Below are 22381 nucleotides of genomic sequence, written 5' to 3'. Positions count from 1 at the left end.
AAATGTATGAAATATCATATAAAGGTTAATTATTTTACATTTTGCGTTAAAAAAAAAATATGAAATTAAATTTGAATGTACTCTATTAAATGCAAAGTATTCGTAGCGTTAAACTTTTACAAAACCCCTCAAATAACGATTTAATTTTGCTAAACGTTATTTGAAATCGTTAAAATAACATGAATAAGGTTTAACAACAATGTATATAATAACAGAAATTATTTTACGGATGTTATTTTACTTCGGTACTGGCATGAAAATACGGATTTTTGTGTTATTAAAATTTGCTGTTACAAATATTAGAAATTATTATAAATTAAGGAATGTATCTCCCTCGTGCAAAGCTCTGATTCCTTTCACGGATTTGGCTATACTTTTTGGACCTTTTGGATTATTGCTCCTCATCTTTTATATAAGCTTTGGGTTTTTAATATTTTGGCCACGAGCATCACTGAAGAGACATGTATTGTCGAAATGCGCATCTGGTGCAAGAAAATTGGTACCGTTTATTTATTACTATGTTGACCTAAAAAGTGATCTTCGTCGATATTTTGTTCAAGTAAACTAACGTACTTAAAAGCCCATTTTACGAAAATTGCACCGTACGATTTTTTGACGACAAGTAAAGATGTTAAGTTTAACATTTGAACTAACAATACTGTGATTTACAGCCGTATAGTCCGAATGACAATTAAACTCCTTAAATAAGCGATTTGTCGTTACTCGGTCACCGTACTATAATTGTAAGAGGTACAATAAGTACAGAAAATCTTCTCTTTATGAAATTAAATCATTCAATGTATCTTTTCGTTGAATTACAATGAAAACTGGACCAAAAGGGTTTCTAATTATAGCATATTCATTAATTATCTATTTTAGTGGCTTTAGTTGAAGGAGTAATAGAAGTAATACATGTTGGCGATCTAGCTTGTATTTAAATTCAAAAAAAATCTGAGTCATATATCTTTGGTGTTAAAAAGCACCAGTTTTTCAGGTGACATTATTACAGGAAAAAAGGGGTGAATTTCTTTACTGCAAGTGATGGTTAATATAAAACAATCAATGTAATAATGTTATTTTTAATTTTCACAGTGACAATATACCAAAGGTTTATAGTGGAAACTCGATAGTGGTATTAATCCTGAATGCGGTGGCTAACAAAAAAATGTAAATAGTTAAGGGACCTTTTTCAATTTTCCTTATAGCACACTATCACTTCAGGATCTTTATGTCCAACCCAATTATGAAATCACAAAAGCGTACCTTCGTAGCATTGATGTGTCTCATGTTTGTTATGTTTTTAATATTTTTTTGTTTGGGACCTTATCCTTTAATTCACCTTTTGAATAAAATTCAAGGAATAAACTAGGAGAGAAACAAAAACCTTATAAATTTCTACAATTCTTTATTTACCTCATTCAAGTGTCAAACTCAATTTTTGTTATTTTTGTTATTTTTCTTTTCTTTCTTATTATTCTTTTTCTCCTTTTCTCTTTTATTCTTCTTATTTTTCTTATCTTTCTTATTCACTTTTTCTTTAATCCAATCTTAGTAAGCAGACACTCTGGAATAAACGCTAGGTCTATTTCCATCGCAAAAGAGAACACCACCAGATAGTACTCCTACTAGTTTTTTACTGCAAACCATTGGTCCACCACTATCACTCTGAAAATACAAAATAACATGAAATAAATACATACGATAGTATGTAAAGCCACAATCTTTGGTAAATCAATGAAACCAGCATCAACTCTAATTTTTTATCGCTGACAGGTTGAAAAAAATTTGTCATAACATTTTTACAACTCATGTTATTATATTGAAACGTGATTTGAACGACACAAACCTCGAAAAATGAAGTTCGATTTGTTTGCCACAGGCGTTTCCCGGACAACGTGTATTTGTTGTATTTCCCCTCTTATGTTATTTTTTCTATTTCGATTAGCTAGGCAAAAAAAACAACATCCTATTAAAACTAGAGGCTCTAAAGAGCCTGTGTCGCTCACTTTGGTATATGTGAATATCAAAAAAATAAACTCATCATAAATACATGGATTCAAATTTGATATATTCGCCAGACGCGCCTTTCTTCTACAAAAGACTCATCAGTGACGCTCAAATCGAAAACGGTGAAACGCCCAAATAAGACGAAGTTGGAGAGCATTGAGGACAGAAAATTCCTTACAGTTTTGCCAAATACAGCTAAGGTAATCTATCAATGATAACTCAAGTCTCCACAGAAGTGCTAACTACTGGGCTGGTGATACCTTCGGTGAAATAAATCTCCACTTGCAGTCGCATCGAACAAGGACACACATTGATTCATGATAACATTGTGTTTTGGTGATGGTGATGTGTTTGTATATCTTATTTTACTGAATATTCTTGCTACTAAAAATTATCTCTATCTTTAATGAATTTGGTCCAATATTTTGAGAGGAAAATATTTTGTGAAACACTTCAAAATTTAACCATTTTTTAAAAACTGTTCAAAATTGACTATAAAGGGCAATAACTCCTAAAGAAGTAAATCGACCACTTTGGTCATATTGACTTATTTTAATATTTGTTTCCAATTATAAGATATTTCTGAATTCACCTTTAATTTTGTTATGATAATATACAATAGTTTATTGATGGTCAATTAAACAATTTTAATTGTGCAATGATATTGTTTTGCTTCGTTCATGTATGTTCATATATAATGTATATATCACGACTTCAAATAAACATATTTAAAGTTATTTCAGTTATTGCGTTTTATATCATGACTGTTTTGGTAGAGGGTAAATTTTACCAGAAAATTATGTTACAAAAGAGTTCGAAGTTTTCGAATTGAAATTACCCCCTCGATATTTTTACGGACACTGCTTCTCGATGATTGTCAATGACGGAAAATCAGTTTCACAAATAACGGCTGATATGTTTAAAACGTCTTCAGCGTAATCCCGAACTTCTGCATACCGAAGTAGACTAATCTTCATTCAAGTATTTCCATGATCAACACGACAGATGCAACATGTGGAGCAGGATCTGCATACCTTTCTTGAGCAGCTGAGATAATTCCCGATTTATTTTTGGTAAAGTTCCTGTTGCTCAGTCTTGAGTTATCAATATGGTGTTTTATAATCATATGTTTGTCATTTTGTTTGGTCTTTTTATTTTTGCCATGATGCTGTTTGCCTCATTTCGACTAATGAATTTGGATGTCTCTGATTTATTTTGTCCCTCTGTTATCTTAATTGAAAAACAAAAATAAAACGAAAATAGCAGGGTCGACATGTTACAATGTTTATTAATCTCTTGAAAAATTGCGTTATAATTTGAGTAAATGAAATATAGTTACAGTGCAAGAATCCTTTTCTCCATCTTGAAGACATATCATATTCTTCAAAGCAAGACCAGGCCAAGAAGTTCGGCAGTATTCATGGGTGACAACTGGCATTGACACTACTTGCAGACGATCAGGATAATTCTCCCCTATAATCAAATTTGTTAAATACCACAAAGGTTGTGAAATTAATTAAATCCTGTATAAATATGTATCGTAACATCAATTTTCAAAGTTACGTGAAATTTTTAAAACGTTAATAGAGACGTTAAATCACGCCTCATCATTTGTATTTTCTCGTTAGTCAAAATCGGACTTTGATCTATATATGTAGATATAGGAAGATGTGGTGTGAGTGCCAATGAGACAACTCTCCATCCAAATATTATTTTTTAAAAACAGTAAACCATTATAGGTCAAAGTACGGCCTTCAACACGGAGCCTTGGCTCACACCGAACAACACGCTATAAAGGGCCCCAAAATTTCAAGTGTAAAACCCTTTCAAACGGGAAAATCAACGGTCTAATCTAAATAAAACTAGAGGCTCTCAAGAGCCTGTATCGCTCACCTTATTCAACTTGGGTTTTGTTTACATCCACGCCATTGATGTTTTTGCATTTGGAAGGGTAAACCTAATTATATAACTATACTTCCTGTATACAATCCATCCTATTTTTCTTTTTTTTCAATTTTGCAATCATTAGATCTTTTTCAGATTAAGAATTCAAATAGACAGATGTGAAGTTGGTTAATGAAACAATAAAAGAAATATAATCTGCGTGTCACAAAATAGGCCAGTTCTAAGACACGAACGAATATATCAAGTGACTTCCATCACCACGTGACAAAAATGTTTATATTGTCATTACCAACATGTGATGAGAAAACTGGTGAACATTTTGATTTTATCATGCAGAATTTTGTTTTGAAATTAAATCTAATAAGATGATTTTAAAAAAAAAATATGATATTGTCCTTTCGTGTTCGACATATAAGTTTGAATATCCCTTTGGTATATTTAGCTATTGTTTCTCAATTTATGATAAAAACATACCTCTTCCAACTGTCTTTCCCCATCCTGATATTGTACATAACTCTCCGGTATAATTTTTCCCTATATCAGTGTCCAGGTCGATTTTATTAATGGTAGACCCGAATTTAAGCGGCCTTCTAAGTTGTAGTAGCATAAGGTCCCTTTTGAATTCTATACCAGTAAATATGAAGTTGTTGTGCTAAAAGATTTTAGTTTTATAATTAGGAAACACTAATGGTATAACTAATAGGTGTTCAAATATATAATCGTGAATATTTTCTTTTTGTGTACTTAAGGAATTACTCTGTTAGTGTTTTATAAAATGATTTTCGTTCGCCAATATTCCTATATATCCAGAGAATATTATTCATGGCTTTATGACAAATTGTTCTAAATATCTAGAAATAATCGAAATCTCAGTTCATAGATTTTTAAGAATATGAATCTATTGATGGAAGCAGTTTACAAACGTATCATTACATAATCTTGGGTAAGTTAAGCCCTATTTAAACGCATATGTCTATGATGCAATATTGATAAATAGAGTGGGTAAGGAGGAACCTACAAAATAAACACAGAATAGAAAGAGGTAAAATTACCATCGAACTACGGGGAAAAAGCTAAATGGAAAGTTTGTAAATAAATGGCAAAATCAAAAGCTTAAACAAATCTGTAATAATCCTGACTTGGTTCAGACATTTTCTGATGTAGAAAATGCTGGATTACACTTGATTTTGAAGCTAGTTGAAACCCTAATTTGTATGCAAGTCGCATTAAATTCAATTATATTGACAACGATGCGTAAAAATAAACCACACACATGATAGATAAAAATATCAAAAATAAGTGTACATCAGTCAACACTGTGTTGTAATCATAATCAAGAACGGAGATACGGGAAATCAGGGTAGGCGCATTATTGCCCAAATATATAGTTGGGTATAAAATATGCCACTTAAATCTAATACCTTATAGAAATTTTTCAAAGGTATAATTGTTTTCATCTGACTCAAAAGAGAACTTCCAGCTGCTACTCTTATATTCTTTACCCTAAAATGAAAATAATCAAATTGTAGCGTGATGTAAGAAATTGATTTGGATATATACATATATATAAGATATGTGGTAATATTGTCAACGAGACAACTCTCCATAATTGACCGACACAGAAATTAACAATTATATGCCACCGTAAGGTCTTCAATGCACATTTTTGAGTGTTTTGCACAACGAACTATATAACTTTATTTAACCCGTCAAGTAACCCCTAATTGTTTTTTGTTTTGAATACATATTTTGTTTATTCTTTGAAAACAAATATATCATAATCTATGTCCAGTTGAAAGTTTTATCAAATCTCAACTTGTTTAAAAAAAAATGTGAACAACTTTTACTGAGATCGTTTTTGATGTGTAGTGAAAAGAAGCGAAGGTGATACTTAAGAATTTGACAATGACAACTGAACTTGACTGGAATATTCTTAATAGGTTTCGTCACTTTGCAAAACCGTTGATGAATTTTGGTCAGTGACGAGACATAATCATACTTCAACTATGTGTAGGCTGAAACTGCTTATACACGTAAAGGTATGAGCATTCCTGTCTTGCTATCTTAAAACAAAGAAAATATTGAGAGGTTGAACCCTCCTGTCAGCACTATCCTTCAACTACATATTAATTTAGTGGCGGGATCTGAGGGTTGTTACTCCCATTTTTTAACGATCAAGGAATGGGGACATATTGTTGAACCACACTCCTATATCATGACTTGACACCCCCATTTAAAAAAAAATGGCTGTAGACTTTATTAATTGTCAATAAAAAATAATTTCAATTACTAGTATTTGCCAATTAACCTTTTTTTTCAGTTATGCAGTTTTGATTTTAAAACTTAAACCGCACCTATAACCATCTTAAAACTATAGAGAATATATATTGTCTAAGGGCATATGAAGTTTTGTCTATGTTCTAAAATACAAAAGAATGGGGCACTAATGCACATCAATAATTCTTAGAAGCTTCTTGTACAAATAACAGAATGACCAACGAAGTTTTTCTTCAAAAGGTCTTAATTAGGATGTCTTCTGACTTTTGTATTTGAGAGTTTTTAACTCTTTTATTTTTACTCTTAAAAACACTCAATTGTAAATTAGCCTCTTTATTTGTTCTACAGTATTTTGATATTGAAAACTTAATCTTTAGAATACCTTAATCTTGGAAAAATCTTTGATTTGAGAAAGGACAAAAAACAATCAATGCCAAAACAAATCAATGATATCATGAATATGATAAGAATGAAAGGAAGGAAACAATTAACGAAGCACTTCATAGAGTGTAACGACAGAATAGTGAATTGATTGCAATCACAGAGTTTGATTTCAGACGCCCCGGTAGGGTAATCATAATTAATACAGATGCGCATTGTATTATATTTTCAACTGTAAATAAAGTAGCTTACGGTAATTCAGGATAAATATTACAATGTGCAGCTGTAAGAACCCAACTTTTGTCAATAATTGATCCACCGCATATATGGGTGAAATTGTCGTTTTCAGTTCTTTTGATCTGAACAGAGACCTGCCATGGATGATCTTCAATGTTGGCATTTTCACCATTAACTATCTTTACAATTGTATCAGCAGAAAAAGCCTAAATTTTGATAGAAAGATATATTCATAGCAAGCCCCAAGTAAATACATTTAGGGTACAGAAATGCTACATTATTTATCAATAGATCCCCAAGTTAAAACATTTTATTCATAGTGATAATAAGATAACATTTAAGAAGTTTTTCTTTAAAGCTAAAATACAATCATCATAATGAATTTGAAATCACTAGGATCAGAGAGTGTGTACCGGTTGTACAATTCAATAATCAACTCACGGAGAAAGCTGTGACAATTATAGCAAGGCTATGACTATTCCTTTGAAACCGGAAACACTTCCGTTACTCTAATTTGTTGCGTCAACATTGATTCTAATTTACATTTGATTTCCGTGAAATTGTTGCTATATTGTAGTACACAACATCAATTGTCCTTATATAATTATCGAGAACGTTTCCTTTGTATGTGAACATATATTGATGTTCATTATTAAGAAGTAGTGTGAAAACTCTTAAAATTGAACTATATTGATCATATATTAAATTAATATTCATATACATACTGTAGACATGAAGAACACTACAAAAAATAAGAAAATATCTTTGCTATTATCAAAATCATTACCATATATTTTTTTCATGATTTTTCATGACTATAATTACAATACATTAGTTCGAGTGTGACTAATCTTTGGGTTTGTATTTTCATGAGTAACTCGACAGGTACAACATACGGTAAAGAAACTTGTTACACATCAGCAACAACTAAAATAAGCCTTTTTTTGGTATGGAACGTGTTGCTCGGGTGTTTAAGTTTTGTTGGTATTTTGTATACTCATAATACTGTAGTTTGTCTTCTTTTTTTAATTTTTCTTGCATTGCGATGTTCTTAAATGTATGAATTTTTGAACGGTATGTTGTGTCCCTCCTTAATTATTTGTACAATCATGATTGATATACCATATAATTGACTAATAGCCAATATTCCTAGGAGACTGGAATTTATGGCATTGGATGTCCTGACAATTATTAGAAAGACTCAGCATAACTGAACAAATGATTATTTAGAACCTGAAAATCATTTTTAGAAGACACAAATTGCCGTTTAAACTACTTCGTTTGTTTGTTTGATGCGTGTATAGCATAAAACGCTTTTCATGCACTTGGTCTCGCACTTCTGTGTGTTCAACTTTTTATTTTTTATTTTATCATGATTTGTCTGTTTCTAATCGATTTGAGATATAAATATACAGGTAACTACATTATTAACTTACCGACAAATAAACTGACACTGAGCACTCGATACATCTTTATGTTTCCAAAAAACACCACCTCTGAAATTGAAACTAGAATTAACAATCTGAGTAACGTGCATCTGATGACTCTCTGATCGTATTTATGAGGGCATTAACCCATTCCTCAATTAACCTTTGATTTCTACAAAATATCGTACCCATAAAAGGTAAAATCACAAAAATACTGAACTTAGAGGAAAATCGATTCGGAAAGGCCATAATCACATGGCAAAATGAAATAACAAAACACATAAAAAACGAATGGACAAGAACTGTCATATTCCTGACTTGGTATAGGCATGTTCAAAGTAGAAAATGGTGGATTAACCTGGTTCTATAGAGCTAACCCTCTCACTTAAATGACAGTCTCATCAAATTATATCTTAGAAAAAAAGAATAAATGACAGATATATCAAAATTTACTTTTGAGTTCAACACGAAATTAAAATTGATGTTGAAAATTTAGACAGCCTTGTACATGGTACATATTTAGATATTCTATATTAAATTTCATCTCAGTACATTCACCTATGTAAAGGTGTTATATTCATCAAGGAACTTATTTAAGCGATAGTCGGTATCGCTTATATTGCTGTTGCTTGTGTCTAATGATAATATTAAATGACAGCGACATGTTTAGAAAAAATGATTTAGTGAAAACACGCCATTAACTTGCATGAAAAGCATTCTTATCATTCGAGATATCCTATGAATTATCATGACTGAAAAAAGGCATGGAATTATAAATAATTAGAAAAAAGAATAATCATAAAACAAAACAAAACAAACGAATCTTGAAGAACTATCTGAAAGGGGAACTATTTGTCATTTAATTTTACCCCTTTAGAAAGAGAAATGTTTGCATGGTTATTTTTTTTCTTGTCTGATATTACATCTATAAAGATGAAATGTCGGAGAGTAGATATATTTGGCAAATATTTAATCACTAACTTAACGAAATTAGTATTTTACAAATAAATGCAATAGTAGTATACCGGTGTTCAAAACTCGTAAATCGATGGACAAAAACAAAATCGGGGTAACAAACTAAAACAAGTTTGATTAGTATATAACCTTTACTTTTCTTGTATAGAAATAGAAAAAAAGAAATTCTATACGAAATGCTCATACCTTAATACATTCTTCTAATTCATCTATATCAAAATTTATCATATAAGCCAAAATAACATTTGAAAAAATCTGTTATATTCCAGTGTAGCCATAAACAAATCTGTCTTTATGTAATATAACTGTAAGACCACCGAAGACGGCATATGCCTGTTCAGTAATGATTGGGGGAACATATTCACTTAAAATAAATTTATATTAATAACACATATGATGTTAAATGTAAAATGATAAAAACACCAAACTCCGTAGAGAATTAAAAAAAGAGAATCAATTTTAGAATTGTTAATGAAAGACTCTAACTTATTAGATAAACCCAGTAAAGATACCAGGACTAAAGGAGTAGGTCAAGTAAGAGCCCTTTTGGTCCCAAAATATAGCAGTTTTACAAAATTGTTAAAATGTAAACTTTTAGTTATTTTTTGGATAGTAGAATGGTTCTGCAACATAAATATGGGTTGTTTTTTGACAATACAATGCACATATATTGGGTAATAGCACCTTTAAGTCATGCTAAATTACTGAAATCTTCACAATTCCATCATTTTAGTTAAATTTTAGACGGTTTCCGTGTAAAACGAAAGTGGCCGCATTCGTGTTCATCCCAAAAATTGCAATTGAAGTTGTATTTGATGATAATACATAACATATATAAAGATTGAGGATGAATACGGATGCGGCCACTTAAATTTTTGACAAAAACCATCTGAAAAGTGACATTCGATTTGAAAATTAATTCACATTAAAGTAAATTTATAATACAATATATTTCAAGTTTATCAGAATTTATAAAAAGTTTTTTAGTTGGAATTGAATAACGAATAATGCGAATTTAAAATATTTTCTACTTCTAATTTATGAGAATTTAATCTGTTATGTTTTTTTGCAATTAAAAGTTTAGTTAAATTTCATTTGACCCCATCTTTAATGAGAGTTATTTTTATAGTATACATATAGTTAGGAGTGGTTTGAAGCAAATTAGCCAAATAAAGCATTAATTGTATATTCAAGTTATTCTATTCTTTTTTCTTCTTTGCATTTGTTCACTGAATTATCGGATAACGAGGAAAGTTACTATACATTACTTTTGAGAAGACATTTGAGACAACAGTTATTTAATCTGAGGTTGGATTTATCGGCTAATAAATCATTTATTAAAAAAAAACTATGTTTGGGGAGTCAAATTTCAAGAAGTTGATACTAATTCTTTTCTCCCCTTGCCATTATCATAAATATAACTTCTTTTACATTGCAAATTCCTATTTTCCTCGTACTTAATTTAACAATTTTGGGGTTATTAAGAAATATGTCTTTTAGTTTTCTCAATTTAATTGTTTCATAGTTTTTATGTCGGGGCTTATAGCAGCCGACTATACGGTATAGGGTTTTTTCTCATCGTTGAAGAACGTTCTGTACGGTAACGGGTTGCCTATAACTTAAATCCACTTTTGTTTTCATCTGAATTTTGGTGACACATCTCTTATTTTTATAAACATCAAATATGGTGTATTATGCTACTAAACTGTTTAATCATTCGTATATTATTCGGCATTATTTATATTCCTTTGCATTATCGGTATAGTCAGGGTCTTTAAATTTTGCAATACATTAGCATAGATTGTAATTGTTTAGCATACATCTTGTTTTGCTTAGTATGAATCCAAAATTGTTTCCTTGTGTTCGTAGAGTTTACCTCCCTTTGATTACAAAAGATGCATCCAGGGGAACTAACTGCGCTGCATTTACAACAACGTTTTATTTGGTTATTCTTAAATATTAGATACATGCTAATTGGTTAATTTACCGTTTATATCTTTCTATTTACTACAACAACAATGCCTGCACATAAACGAATTTGTAATATGCAATCAAGGTTAAAAAATAGAAAAGGTAAAATACTGTAAAATTTTAAGGACATGGCGTTTTTCCTAAACACGTTACAGATCATGATTATGTCTAGTATCTGTTCATGTAAACAAAACAATTGAAAGAGTCTGGCCAATCTTTGAGATTAAGAAACCAAAGAAAAATAAAAATATGAACCAACTGTAAGATATAATAGTGTCCTGTGAAAATTATTTTTAAAATAATGTCCATTGCCATGAAATATTGTCGCTTAAGTGGACATATTTTTACTGCAAAAACCATGAAATAGTGTTAACCACAGGACAACTTTCATAGAATCTGCTATTAAATTGTGTCCTCCAAGGGAAGCAATACAAAGGTCATTAAAAAGTTTTGATATACTTGAATTTTAATAAAATCTGAACAATTGAAAAGACTGATTAATATACAAATGTTAACAAACATATTATGGTTGGAAATGAATATAGAGACATTAATTTCTTGGAAATGCCCAGTTAATGCTAATGACAATGAAAGAAGGACGTTTGTAAAGTATAAAAATCAAATTTGAGCAACTTTACTATACTAATTATGAGAAGAATACAAAATAAAATATTGAATTTTGATATAAATAATGTCCATTGTAATAAAATGGTGCCCTGTAAGTGTTCAGCAGTTAACAATAAAAGTTACAAGAATGAAATATGGTCCAACCCCATGATAATATTTATTAGTGGTTAGTGTTATTAAAATATGTCTATGTCCTTGGAAAATAATACTGAAAAGCGTTTTGAACTGAAATCATTATACATGTACCTGTACAAAAATATAAATAAGAAGATAAGGATGGTATACACGTGCACTGATGAAACAGCTCCTTTTTCAAAGTAACACTGTATTCAAGTTCGCAATCATACATGTAGGTTACATTACGTTTAGTTGACAAGGCGATAAATATCATTTAATACTTTATCATATCAAAAAATTGTCTGTGTGGACACATTATAAAAAATCCCCGTGGATAAAAATATAGAATTAGATAATGTCCACATCCATGGACAGATCCCAACAGATACGAGTTCATCGCATGACCGTCACCAATGAGCTAATCTCATACACTGTATTGAAATTAAGCCATCAATTACAAGTAATTAAATATAAAACAATAACAATTAAGCGAAATTGAAAAAGCATGGTCAGAATATACTTAAATAATAAACTAAATGAATACAATAACACCCAAGGACTTGATGTTGACTTTGGACAGGAACATCCAAGAGCCGGTTGAAACATATCAACAACCCGCTTATATATCTTGGACCGTGTTGGAACAATCGCCGATGTCGGATTTAGGACAATGACTGTTCATTACTTATCTGAACATACGTCAAGTGCTTGTTTCTAATTGTTCTTACTATAAATATTATCTGAATCAATGTTCGTGATTAATGCTTGTAATCATATATGTAACATAAAATGTGTTTACGTTATAATATTTGGAGTGTCCATATAAAGAAGCCGATATGTTCGATAAAAGTTTCTGCTTTAAAAAGCCTCAATCTGAAAAGTCACATACTTTTGATAAAACGGTTCTAAAGCGTGAAAATGTGCTATGTTCAATCTATTTAGAAGTAGAATCAGAATAATTTCACTGATCCGACTTCTGACTTCACCATGCGTGATTGCGTTTTTAGTACTATTTACACATTGCCTAGATTTGCATCATACTCTAATAAAATTGAGAATGGAAATGGGGAATGTGTCCAAGAGACAACAACCCGACTATAGAAGAAAAGACAACAACAGAAGGTCACCAACAGGTCTTCAATGAAGCGAAAAATTCCCGCACCGGAGCCGTCCTTCAGCTGGCCCCTAAATATTATACAAACACGAAAGCAGTGCTAGGTTCATCCTAGTACTATAACCTAGCCTTATAGTACTGAAATGTTAACTGCTTCGACAGTTTACCGTACCCTTTTGGGGGTTTAAAATATTTAGAACTAAATCCCGTAGCGTATATCTACTCAATTGAACTGAAATCTAAGGCAAGTATGTTCTCTGCAAATGTGAAAAATCGTATTTATATTCGATTCCCGACTGTATCAAACCAAACTCTTGAAAATATTGTTGCAGACGAATCACAAAGCAGTATACTATATTGTGTATACTGATCAGAATATGACTTCATTTTACATCGTAATTGAAAAATGTGTAGATCCTGTCTGAACGTATAAAACGCGTAGATTAAAATACAAATATATGCATAGATATATATCTCAGGAGCATGGGTTCGAATCCCGGCGAGGGAAGAACAAAAAGTTTGCGAACGCAAATTTACAGATCTTACATTGTTGGGTTGATGTTTAGACGAGTTGTATATACAGAATTTACACAGCAATGTATCACCATGAATTCTGATGATCCGATGGATAAATCTGTTGTAGAGTTGTCACTGGTTCAGACGTACTTATATATCATGTACTGTAGTACGCCGCTAGATTAAAACTGACGTGGAAAGGTGACACATGGCCAGCGAAAGCTCTTTTATTTGAGAGCCCAGGTGGTCGTGTTGTCTAGATCTGTAAATTTGCTTTCGCAAATTTTTTGGTTCTTCCCTCGCCGGGATTCGAACCCATGCTACTGTGATATCTTGACACCAAATCGCCTGCACTGCAGCCGTCCCGCTAGACCACACGACCACCTGGGCTCTAAAAAAAGAGCTTTCGGTGGCCATATGTTACCTTTCCACGTCAGTTTTAATCTAGCGGCGTACTACAGTAAATGATATATAAGGCATGAATTATTTAAAATCTTTCACAAAATATAATGAATCAACTGAAATAGACACTTAAGTGTTTAAAAAGTGGTCAAAATCTGTCGAAATTTGAGGCCAAAATCGGTCCTTACCGGACCTACTCGTTTATATACGCCGGACACGCGTTTCGTCTACAAAAGACTCATCAGTGACGTTCGAATCCAAAACAGTTAAAAATGCCAAATAAAGTACGAATGAAAAATGGTACATGCATTCTTTTTATATGTAGAAATGGTGGATTTAACGTGCTTTGATCGTTGCAAAAACCTAGCACTTATATGACAGTCACATACATTCCCATTAGATTGACAACAATAAGTATACAAAACAAATTTTTATACATTAACAAACCTTACTTCGAATTTTCGTCGTTGTACCAACCTCTTCTGTAGATATGAATATCCAGGTATTTTATATACATACATCTACGTAGTGCGTGGTATGTTGTTGAAGCTGTTACATGTTGTTTTGAACATAAAATTTGTCAGCATGTCGATTAAAATTTACTAACTGACACTGGTTAACGAAATTGTAATATATACATTTTTATGCTAACATTCATTAAGCTCTATTGTTTATAGAAGAAGTAGAAAATGGAAACGGTAATTAAAATCCATCAGTCAAAGGAAAATAAACATTCCATTAGCAAAACGAAAAAAAGGTCTAAACAATGTTTAACATAATACTAACTAGATTACAAATACAATAAAACTACAACAACCCAAACAAACACCAACATGAACCCTGTAACTTCATAAAGATCGATAATTACTGTATCATAAGTTGCACCCACCATGACATGTGATCACATTCGGTTATTTTATAAACAAATCAAGGAGGAAGATATAATGCCGAAGGCTTGATTTAACAATGTTTTGGTTTAATTTGCAAACTTGATGAAGAAATTGTATTCTTTTTCCGGAGTTATGAAGTAAAAGCTATGTTAAATAATATAGTCGATATCAAAAAGAAACTGTTCCTCTACATAAAGCATTGCAACAAGATAAGGAAACCCACAGAACGTTGAAAATCTGCATTTAGAAAGTAGAAGTATATTTACGAATATTTTTGTAATAATGCAACTATCTATCTTTTTTTAAGATTGCCAATTATATTGTTGAAAGTTATACAGCAGATGGTATGTAGGCAAGTCTTTTTAATAAATTTTGTTAAGCATTGATTTTAAACATGTACATGTATAAACTAGTAATATAATTAACACACAAATTATCTCTTTATATACAAACCAGACGGAAAATTAGATTAATAATCTTAGATGGGTCCTTGATGACCTAGTCTTCAAATTTCTCGTTACAAACGTCTAGTAAACTTCTTGTTTATGTCCAATCCATTTTACTTCGAGTATATACGATATGTGTAAGCTCACGTCAATTGAATACAGATTCCGTCTGTAACATATAAAGCAAAAACTAGCTATTAAAATCAAACTGGGTTTTCAAATGTGATTTGGCCTTACCAATAACATACATATTTGTTTGTCTTTTATTTCCACGATTAATGGTCGGTATATGTAAGTTATTTATTTAAGAAGAGCCAATAGACAGACTGGTCTAACTATTAAATCGTAAATTGGTTTAACAGCTAAACTGGTCTTTCTCTTTTTCTTTCTGCTGTCAATCGCATTATTCATATTTACCCAAACACAAATTTTTGACTTTATGCTCAATGATTTTGACGTCATTAAAAAAAAATCCTTATAGTAGAAAGCATGTTTGAAAGTATCATAATATTTTTCAAACTTCTGTTTTATTTCCGACTTAAATTTGCGACTGTTAATTAGTTTATTTTTTATCCATTTGTCAATATACACATTGTGCTTGTTGCAACCCTAGAGAAAGCTGACGAAGAAAGGTATGTACTTTTAAATTTTTGTAACAATTCAGCAAGTTTTCTTTATTGCAAATGTTCTTTACCCCAAGACCTACACGTTTGTACTTTTAGACTGTAATTTATGTTTTGATATATTTTTATATGTTAAACATGATTATTTTCTTGTGATCGTTTCCTACATGTACATTCAGGATGTGACATTTAAAACAATTATTAAAATATTATGTAAAATAATCATGTAAAAGTATTGGCAAAATGCATTAAATCAATATGTCTGTGTTTTTGTGTCTAACAAAAGACTAAATGACTTTTGTATGGTCTTTTACCACAAGAGGCATATCTTCAAGTATTTGTTCAAAACATAAAAACTGGGCGAAAAATACCAGAAGGACAGTCAAACTCACAGATAGAAAACAAACTGACAATGCCATGGCATCAAAAAGACAATCAGAACAACCTATAGTACATAAGATTAGCAATTTGATTGTCGATCAATTTTAAGACTATGTTTTTTTTCTTGTTTTTTTTCTGCTGCTTACATGGCTTTTTCATTCTCTCTTTTGACTTTAGCTTGTTGATTCTTTTAGTCTTTCAATACAAAAGCTTGGCTGTGATGTTATATCTGCTTTATAGTTTTAGTCACCAGTACAGTGTAAAATGTGTAATAAAGATGTTTTAAATATCATATTACCTAAATGTTGAAATTTCTGTTGTCTATCTGCTGTATCATTAACTTGTTTTATTTCAAATTTCTAAGATTTGGGGCATAATCCAATCTGATGAAATTTAAGAACAAAAATTGCTTTGGATTCATTTATTCAATTACAATTATAAGAACACATCTCCTGGTCATGTACATGTTCTCATGGGTACTATCAGACACAATATATTATTTAAAATACTCAATGGTATGGTCCCTTCGTAAAACATCTCAACAATTTTAAATCGAAAAAAAAACACAGACCACTAAAGCCAATATGAATGCTTTCAATATCAAGAGTTATTCTTAAAAATAATAGGCAATTCCATTTCCATACACATTGTCATTGAACATAGAAAGACGATCCGAAAAACTGATGTAATCACAAGAAGGACATTAAACTAGATATGAATTATAGTGAGTGTGATTGGTCATTATCTGCTTGATTTAAAGTTGAGAATTATTTTATATATTACTAGGAATCATAGTTATCAACACCGAACAAATCTGACACATCTAGCATGTTTGTATCAAAGTCAGTTTTTCATAAGTTTCGAAATTGGGAAAATCTTCATCGCTTCGACGGCAAATCGGATATGTTCAGTCTTGTTCATTTGTATATTTAAATCATAATAATATAATTATTCTAAAACATAAGTTGAAAGATATGTACAAGTTTGCAGTTCCTTGATATTGCAAAGAACTTTGGTTTATGTTTTTATATACCTTAATATGTTAAATCTAACTATATACCTGTTTTCGTTTCCTACATCATGTACATACATGATGTCACATTTAAACAATTATAAGAATATTATGTTAAATTATGATGTAAAGTTATTGGCAAAAAATCGATCTGTCTGTGTTTTTGTTTGTAGCAAGAACATTTATGTTCTTTTACCACAAGAGGCAAACCTTCGGGTATTTGGTAAAAAAAAATCCCATGGGCTTCTTCTGATGAGATTTGAAGATACAAGAACGTTAAGATCTCTTAAATTTATAGAAAAAATTATAAAAATGTCTACTCATATATTTTATTTGACATCCGACGTGACACGATTTTGTATACCTACACACTTGGTATTAATACAATAACAACTGTCGGAGTTTCTCTTCCTCGTTTATCGGTACGACATAATCATGGGATTGTTGCTTCAGGGCATACGATACAATTACAGGGGAGGTAATGACGTTGCTAACGTAAAATGTTATTTTCGCGACGTCAAACTATGAAATTTCGGGAAATGATGCATTTTCCGACTGTTTTTTATCATCCGCATTGATTTAATTTGAAAACGAGTTCATGGACTCCTATTTTGTAAAACGGTAATTTGTTTCATTTTGCAAGGAGATTATGTGACCCAAATTTTATAAAACTGTAAAGAGCGCAATTGTTTTAATTTTGATAAACATGCAGCAAAAAAAAATGACGTTTTTCCTCTATTCATGAACATTTTATAAATATTAGTTGTTTCTGAGTTTTTAATGTTACTTATAAAAAAACTGAAATTTCCGATTATTTAACAAAAAACAATTCGTGCATGTTTATCTTATAAAACAAAAAAGTTATGTCTTTATTTCGAAAAAGAAAAATACGAACACAAATCTGAATTTTGATCAAATATACAAAATTTCGACCTCATTTTACTCAAAAAGTAGCACATGAAGGTAAAGTCTTTATTACATGTTTGATTTAATCAGGTAAAAAAAAGCCTATATGCAAATTTCCATCAACTTGTAAATACAGGTTCAAAACTGTATCGTATGCCCTTAACACGAGATTTAAAGGGTGTATATAATAGGAATAGAAAATAGTCTTCCGTGTCATGATCATTTGGAAGCAGCTTCGTAAAACTTAATGATCTTTGATATTGTATAAATCAAAGAACTTAAAAATACTTTGCTGGCTCATGAAATCTTTGAATACTAGAAGGGAACTAAGTTTTAGGGTACATTTGTAATTCTCTCTTACACCTGGATGCAGATTGTCACCAACAAATGACGTTTTGGTTATTTTGAAGCCTGTTATGTTTTTCTTTTAATATTTCTTGCTGCTTACATGGTTTGGTGAGTTTCCTCTTTTGACTTCAGCTAGTTAATTATTTTAACTTTCAATACGAAAGTATGTTTGTGTTGTTATAAATGTTTTGTTTAAGTTTTATTCATCAGTTCAGTATAGTAAAGATGTTTTTGTGGTTATCATATTACCTGAATATTGAAAATCCTGTTGTCTATATGTATGTACTATTAGTTACATAGTGTGGTAGTGACCTAATATGGTATATATGGGGTCAGTAAATTTCATAATGAATGAAAGTGAATCCGTATTGCGTCACTAGCACACTATGTAACGAATTACTCTTACCAACTATCTTAACGTGGGATATTTGGACCAATGACCTATCAAAATGAGCAAGTCTTCAATACCGTTAGCATTAAGACACTACTTCCATTGAGCATGCAATAACAGATGCCACCAATAACAACTGGTTAGCTTTAAATGTGTTTAATGGATTTAGTTCAATCTTTATCATCAATTTCGTCGTCTGTTAAAACCTTAAAGATTTTTTCTCAGGACCGTTTTGTTTTATAAAGGGACATCACACTACTAACCGTGTATTGAAATAAGCCCCGCAGCCTTAATAACCAACTATGTAATATACACGGTCTCTACGCGGACGCTTTTAACCAATCATATTTGTAGAAATGTATTGGAGGTAAGATAATATCATTTATTTGCACAATTCTAAGTTTCAAAGAAATTAAGCAGATTTGTTTCTGATTAAAGTCAACAACAAAACTTGCTCCGGTGGCAAAGAGGAGAAGCAGAGTCTTTCTGTTTTTCAAATTTAAATTATAATACAATATGTTTTTCAAAACATAAGTACAAGATTGTAATTGGAAGTTGCAAAGCATGAATACTGGGGCGGCTTAGTGCCGAAATTTAACAAAATCATGCAAACGGTGATACAAGCATAGGATTGGACTCATTCGTTCTCTTTGGTGTACTTATCATACTAGGGGGTAGCCAACACATTTTTGATTTTTCAACGACGGTCATCTTGATTTAAAATTGACATTAATTTATTTTAGATTTGAAAAAAAGGTCGACGCGTTCGTAATGTGATATTGGTCATGGCAAATATTCCAAATACAACAAAATGACATGAAAATATGTCAATCAGACAATAATTGTAAAAATAATTCACCAGTTCCGGTTATAATTGTAAAAATTCATACAATCGAGCTAAATATTAGTGGTAAGGAAATGCTATACAATGTACGTTTGGTATATATTTAGATATTTGAGACATTCCGGATGGTCGATTAGTTTATTATTCTACCATATTTTCCGGTGTTTTTCGTTCTAAACGTTACAGGGACACAAGGTTGTACAAATCTGTTTTGACAGACTTGCATCTACCAGAACAAGTTTTCTTATATCCACATCTTCCTTCTATTAAGATTCAGCAATGACTGCTAATTGTGTCCAATTTTGAATTCACAACCTATTTGCAGTCTAATTAAACTATTCCAAATTAACCAGACTAGTAGACGTTGTTTATGTGTGACTGCCTGTTCCTATACGTCACTACCGTGGTATGTAGCTCGTATGGTGTGCTCAAGCAGTGCAGCTTCGGTAGGCGTAATTATGTCATCTGTTTTTGTTTCCTTAGCCTTGATTCATTGATGTCAAGTAGTGTTGTGGGTTGGTTGAGGCATTACTACAACAAATGCCTCTATCAAATCCATGTCTGGACTGGTGCAGGTTTCTTACTCAATCACAAAAACACCTCGGTTTCCAGAGTCTGCCATGCCGTCTCTTACCCTTTCAATGAACATTGGAGAGTGTCTCTTCCAGTTTAAGCGTAGATTAAATGGTGAAACCTCTGGTTAAGAACCAAGAGTATGATCAATTTTGTAAATCGGAAGATATCTCGCAGGTCATTTCTTTTATCAGATGCAAATCTACTTTTAGTGCCTTGAAAAAGCTGAGCTGATTATCAGTGTCGTCTTACACCTCCTTTCAAATGCTTTTTTGATATGAGCAAATGCTTCTGTTTCATCGTGATTACAAGGACAAGTCATATTTACTCTGTAAATTCATGAATTAGAATGGTAGTATGAATAACATCTTCGTTCAGACTAAGTGGTTCTAGTTTTGTTACATTCTTCAGCTGCTGATTTCAGTAGGTCAGTTGTGTCTCCATGACATAAACAACATTTAGTCAATTTAGTTTCCCTATTATGTGTTTAGGAAGCTGACTAGCGAATTATTTTCGACATTTAAAAAAATCTACTTTTGTATAAATAAACTAAGGAGATCTACGATGTGACGATAGAGAGATTGAGTGAATAAAGTATTTCAACACTTCTGATATTCTGGTCGAGGGATTATCCTTTTATCATCTGTATAGCACTCATTTGTATGGAATTTATATGAAATCGGGTAATCCATGCAATTAAGAAAAAGGATTTTTTCAGCTTGTTATTTGAGAAAAGAAATTGAATTGAATATCGAACAAATGCTCTAAAAAGAGGAATAGTTTTTAATTATTCCTATTACTTCTTTTTATCAGGGTCAATTAAAAACCTTTAATGTAGTTTTCAATCTTTATAATTTTATACCCCTAAACAGTTTGGTTGAAATAAAGTGCCTCTTTTAACTTTAGCCGGTATGTTGTTCCAAATGAAGGAAAATGTCTTTGTACACTAATGTCTGAGCAGAATGTTAATGTACTAATTAAACTCATCATAGATACCAGGACTAATTTGTATATACGCCGGACTCGCGTTTCGTTTACAAAAGACTCATCAGTGACGCCCGAATCCAAATAAGTTCAAAAGGCCAAATGGAGTACGAGGTTGAAGAGCTTTGAGAACCAAAATTCCTAAAAGTGTTGTTGAATACAGCTGAGGTATTATATGCCTGATGTAGAAAAGCCTTAGTATTTCAAAAAATTCAAAATTTTGTAAACGGTAAATTTATAAATATAACCATATTAATGACAATTCATGTCAGCACATGTCATAAACACGTATCGTCCTCTTTGCTAAACAAAAGTTCATCGGAAAGTAGAAAGACCTAGCTAACATTTTTTCCGTATTGACTTGACAAATAATACACGATTGTTGTGAAGGATAGATTCTGGGTACTGTTTATCATCTTTTTAACATGTTATAGTATTTCTTTAATTGTCTCTATACATTTTTATTTTACTGTTTAGTCTATTGTTGGTGTTATCCATTTGACATGACTCTGTACTTGTGTTATTGTTCCATGATAATTTATGTATTCCTGTCTTTTATCTTTGCTAATATATTTTGCTCTGTATTTAAACATCCGTCATGGCGTTATTGTTCGAAGACAGTTTTTGTATTCTTGTCTTCCCTTTTTGCTAATATGCTTTGTCCCTATGCATTTTTGTATTTCTTTGATACATATGACATAGCTCTGTACTGATCTCACAAAACATGTTTAACCACGCCACATGTTTGGGTCTGTCCCCATCTGTTTTTTGTTAGTATTTTATGTATTTTAATTTTATTTCATTTTATGTTTGGGAGTTAAGAATGATGTCCATTTTCACTGAACTAGTATATATTTTTATTCAAAGGCCAGCTGAGGCCGATCCTCGAGGTGCGATATTTTCTCACTGCATTGACGACCAATTGGTGGCCGTTGACTGTTATCTTTGGTCGGGTTGTTGTCTCTATGAACTTTTCCCCATTTCCATTCTTAATTTTATTGTGATGTTGCTCTATAAGTTGATTATT

The 22381-nt window shown here is 31.4% G+C and overlaps 1 protein-coding gene across 1 annotated transcript; it reads right to left on the bottom strand.

Annotated features, from left to right (window-relative positions):
• Positions 1-1548: 1548 nt before the first annotated feature.
• LOC134684560 (trypsin-like) lies at positions 1549-14433 on the bottom strand. The gene is made up of 8 exons (XM_063543855.1): positions 14409-14433; positions 8244-8303; positions 7533-7549; positions 6823-7013; positions 5334-5415; positions 4387-4564; positions 3347-3480; positions 1549-1665 (listed from the first exon to the last, which is right to left on the bottom strand). Exons 2-8 carry the CDS (start codon positions 8275-8277, stop codon positions 1549-1551), a joined length of 753 nt encoding a protein of 250 aa, XP_063399925.1. The 5' UTR covers positions 8278-8303; positions 14409-14433.
• Between the last annotated feature and the right edge of the window lie 7948 nt (positions 14434-22381).

This window comes from Mytilus trossulus, chromosome 9 (genome assembly GCF_036588685.1).
Source record: "Mytilus trossulus isolate FHL-02 chromosome 9, PNRI_Mtr1.1.1.hap1, whole genome shotgun sequence".
Taxonomy (NCBI): domain Eukaryota; kingdom Metazoa; phylum Mollusca; class Bivalvia; order Mytilida; family Mytilidae; genus Mytilus; species Mytilus trossulus.
This window is presented reverse-complemented; position numbering and strand designations above follow the sequence as displayed.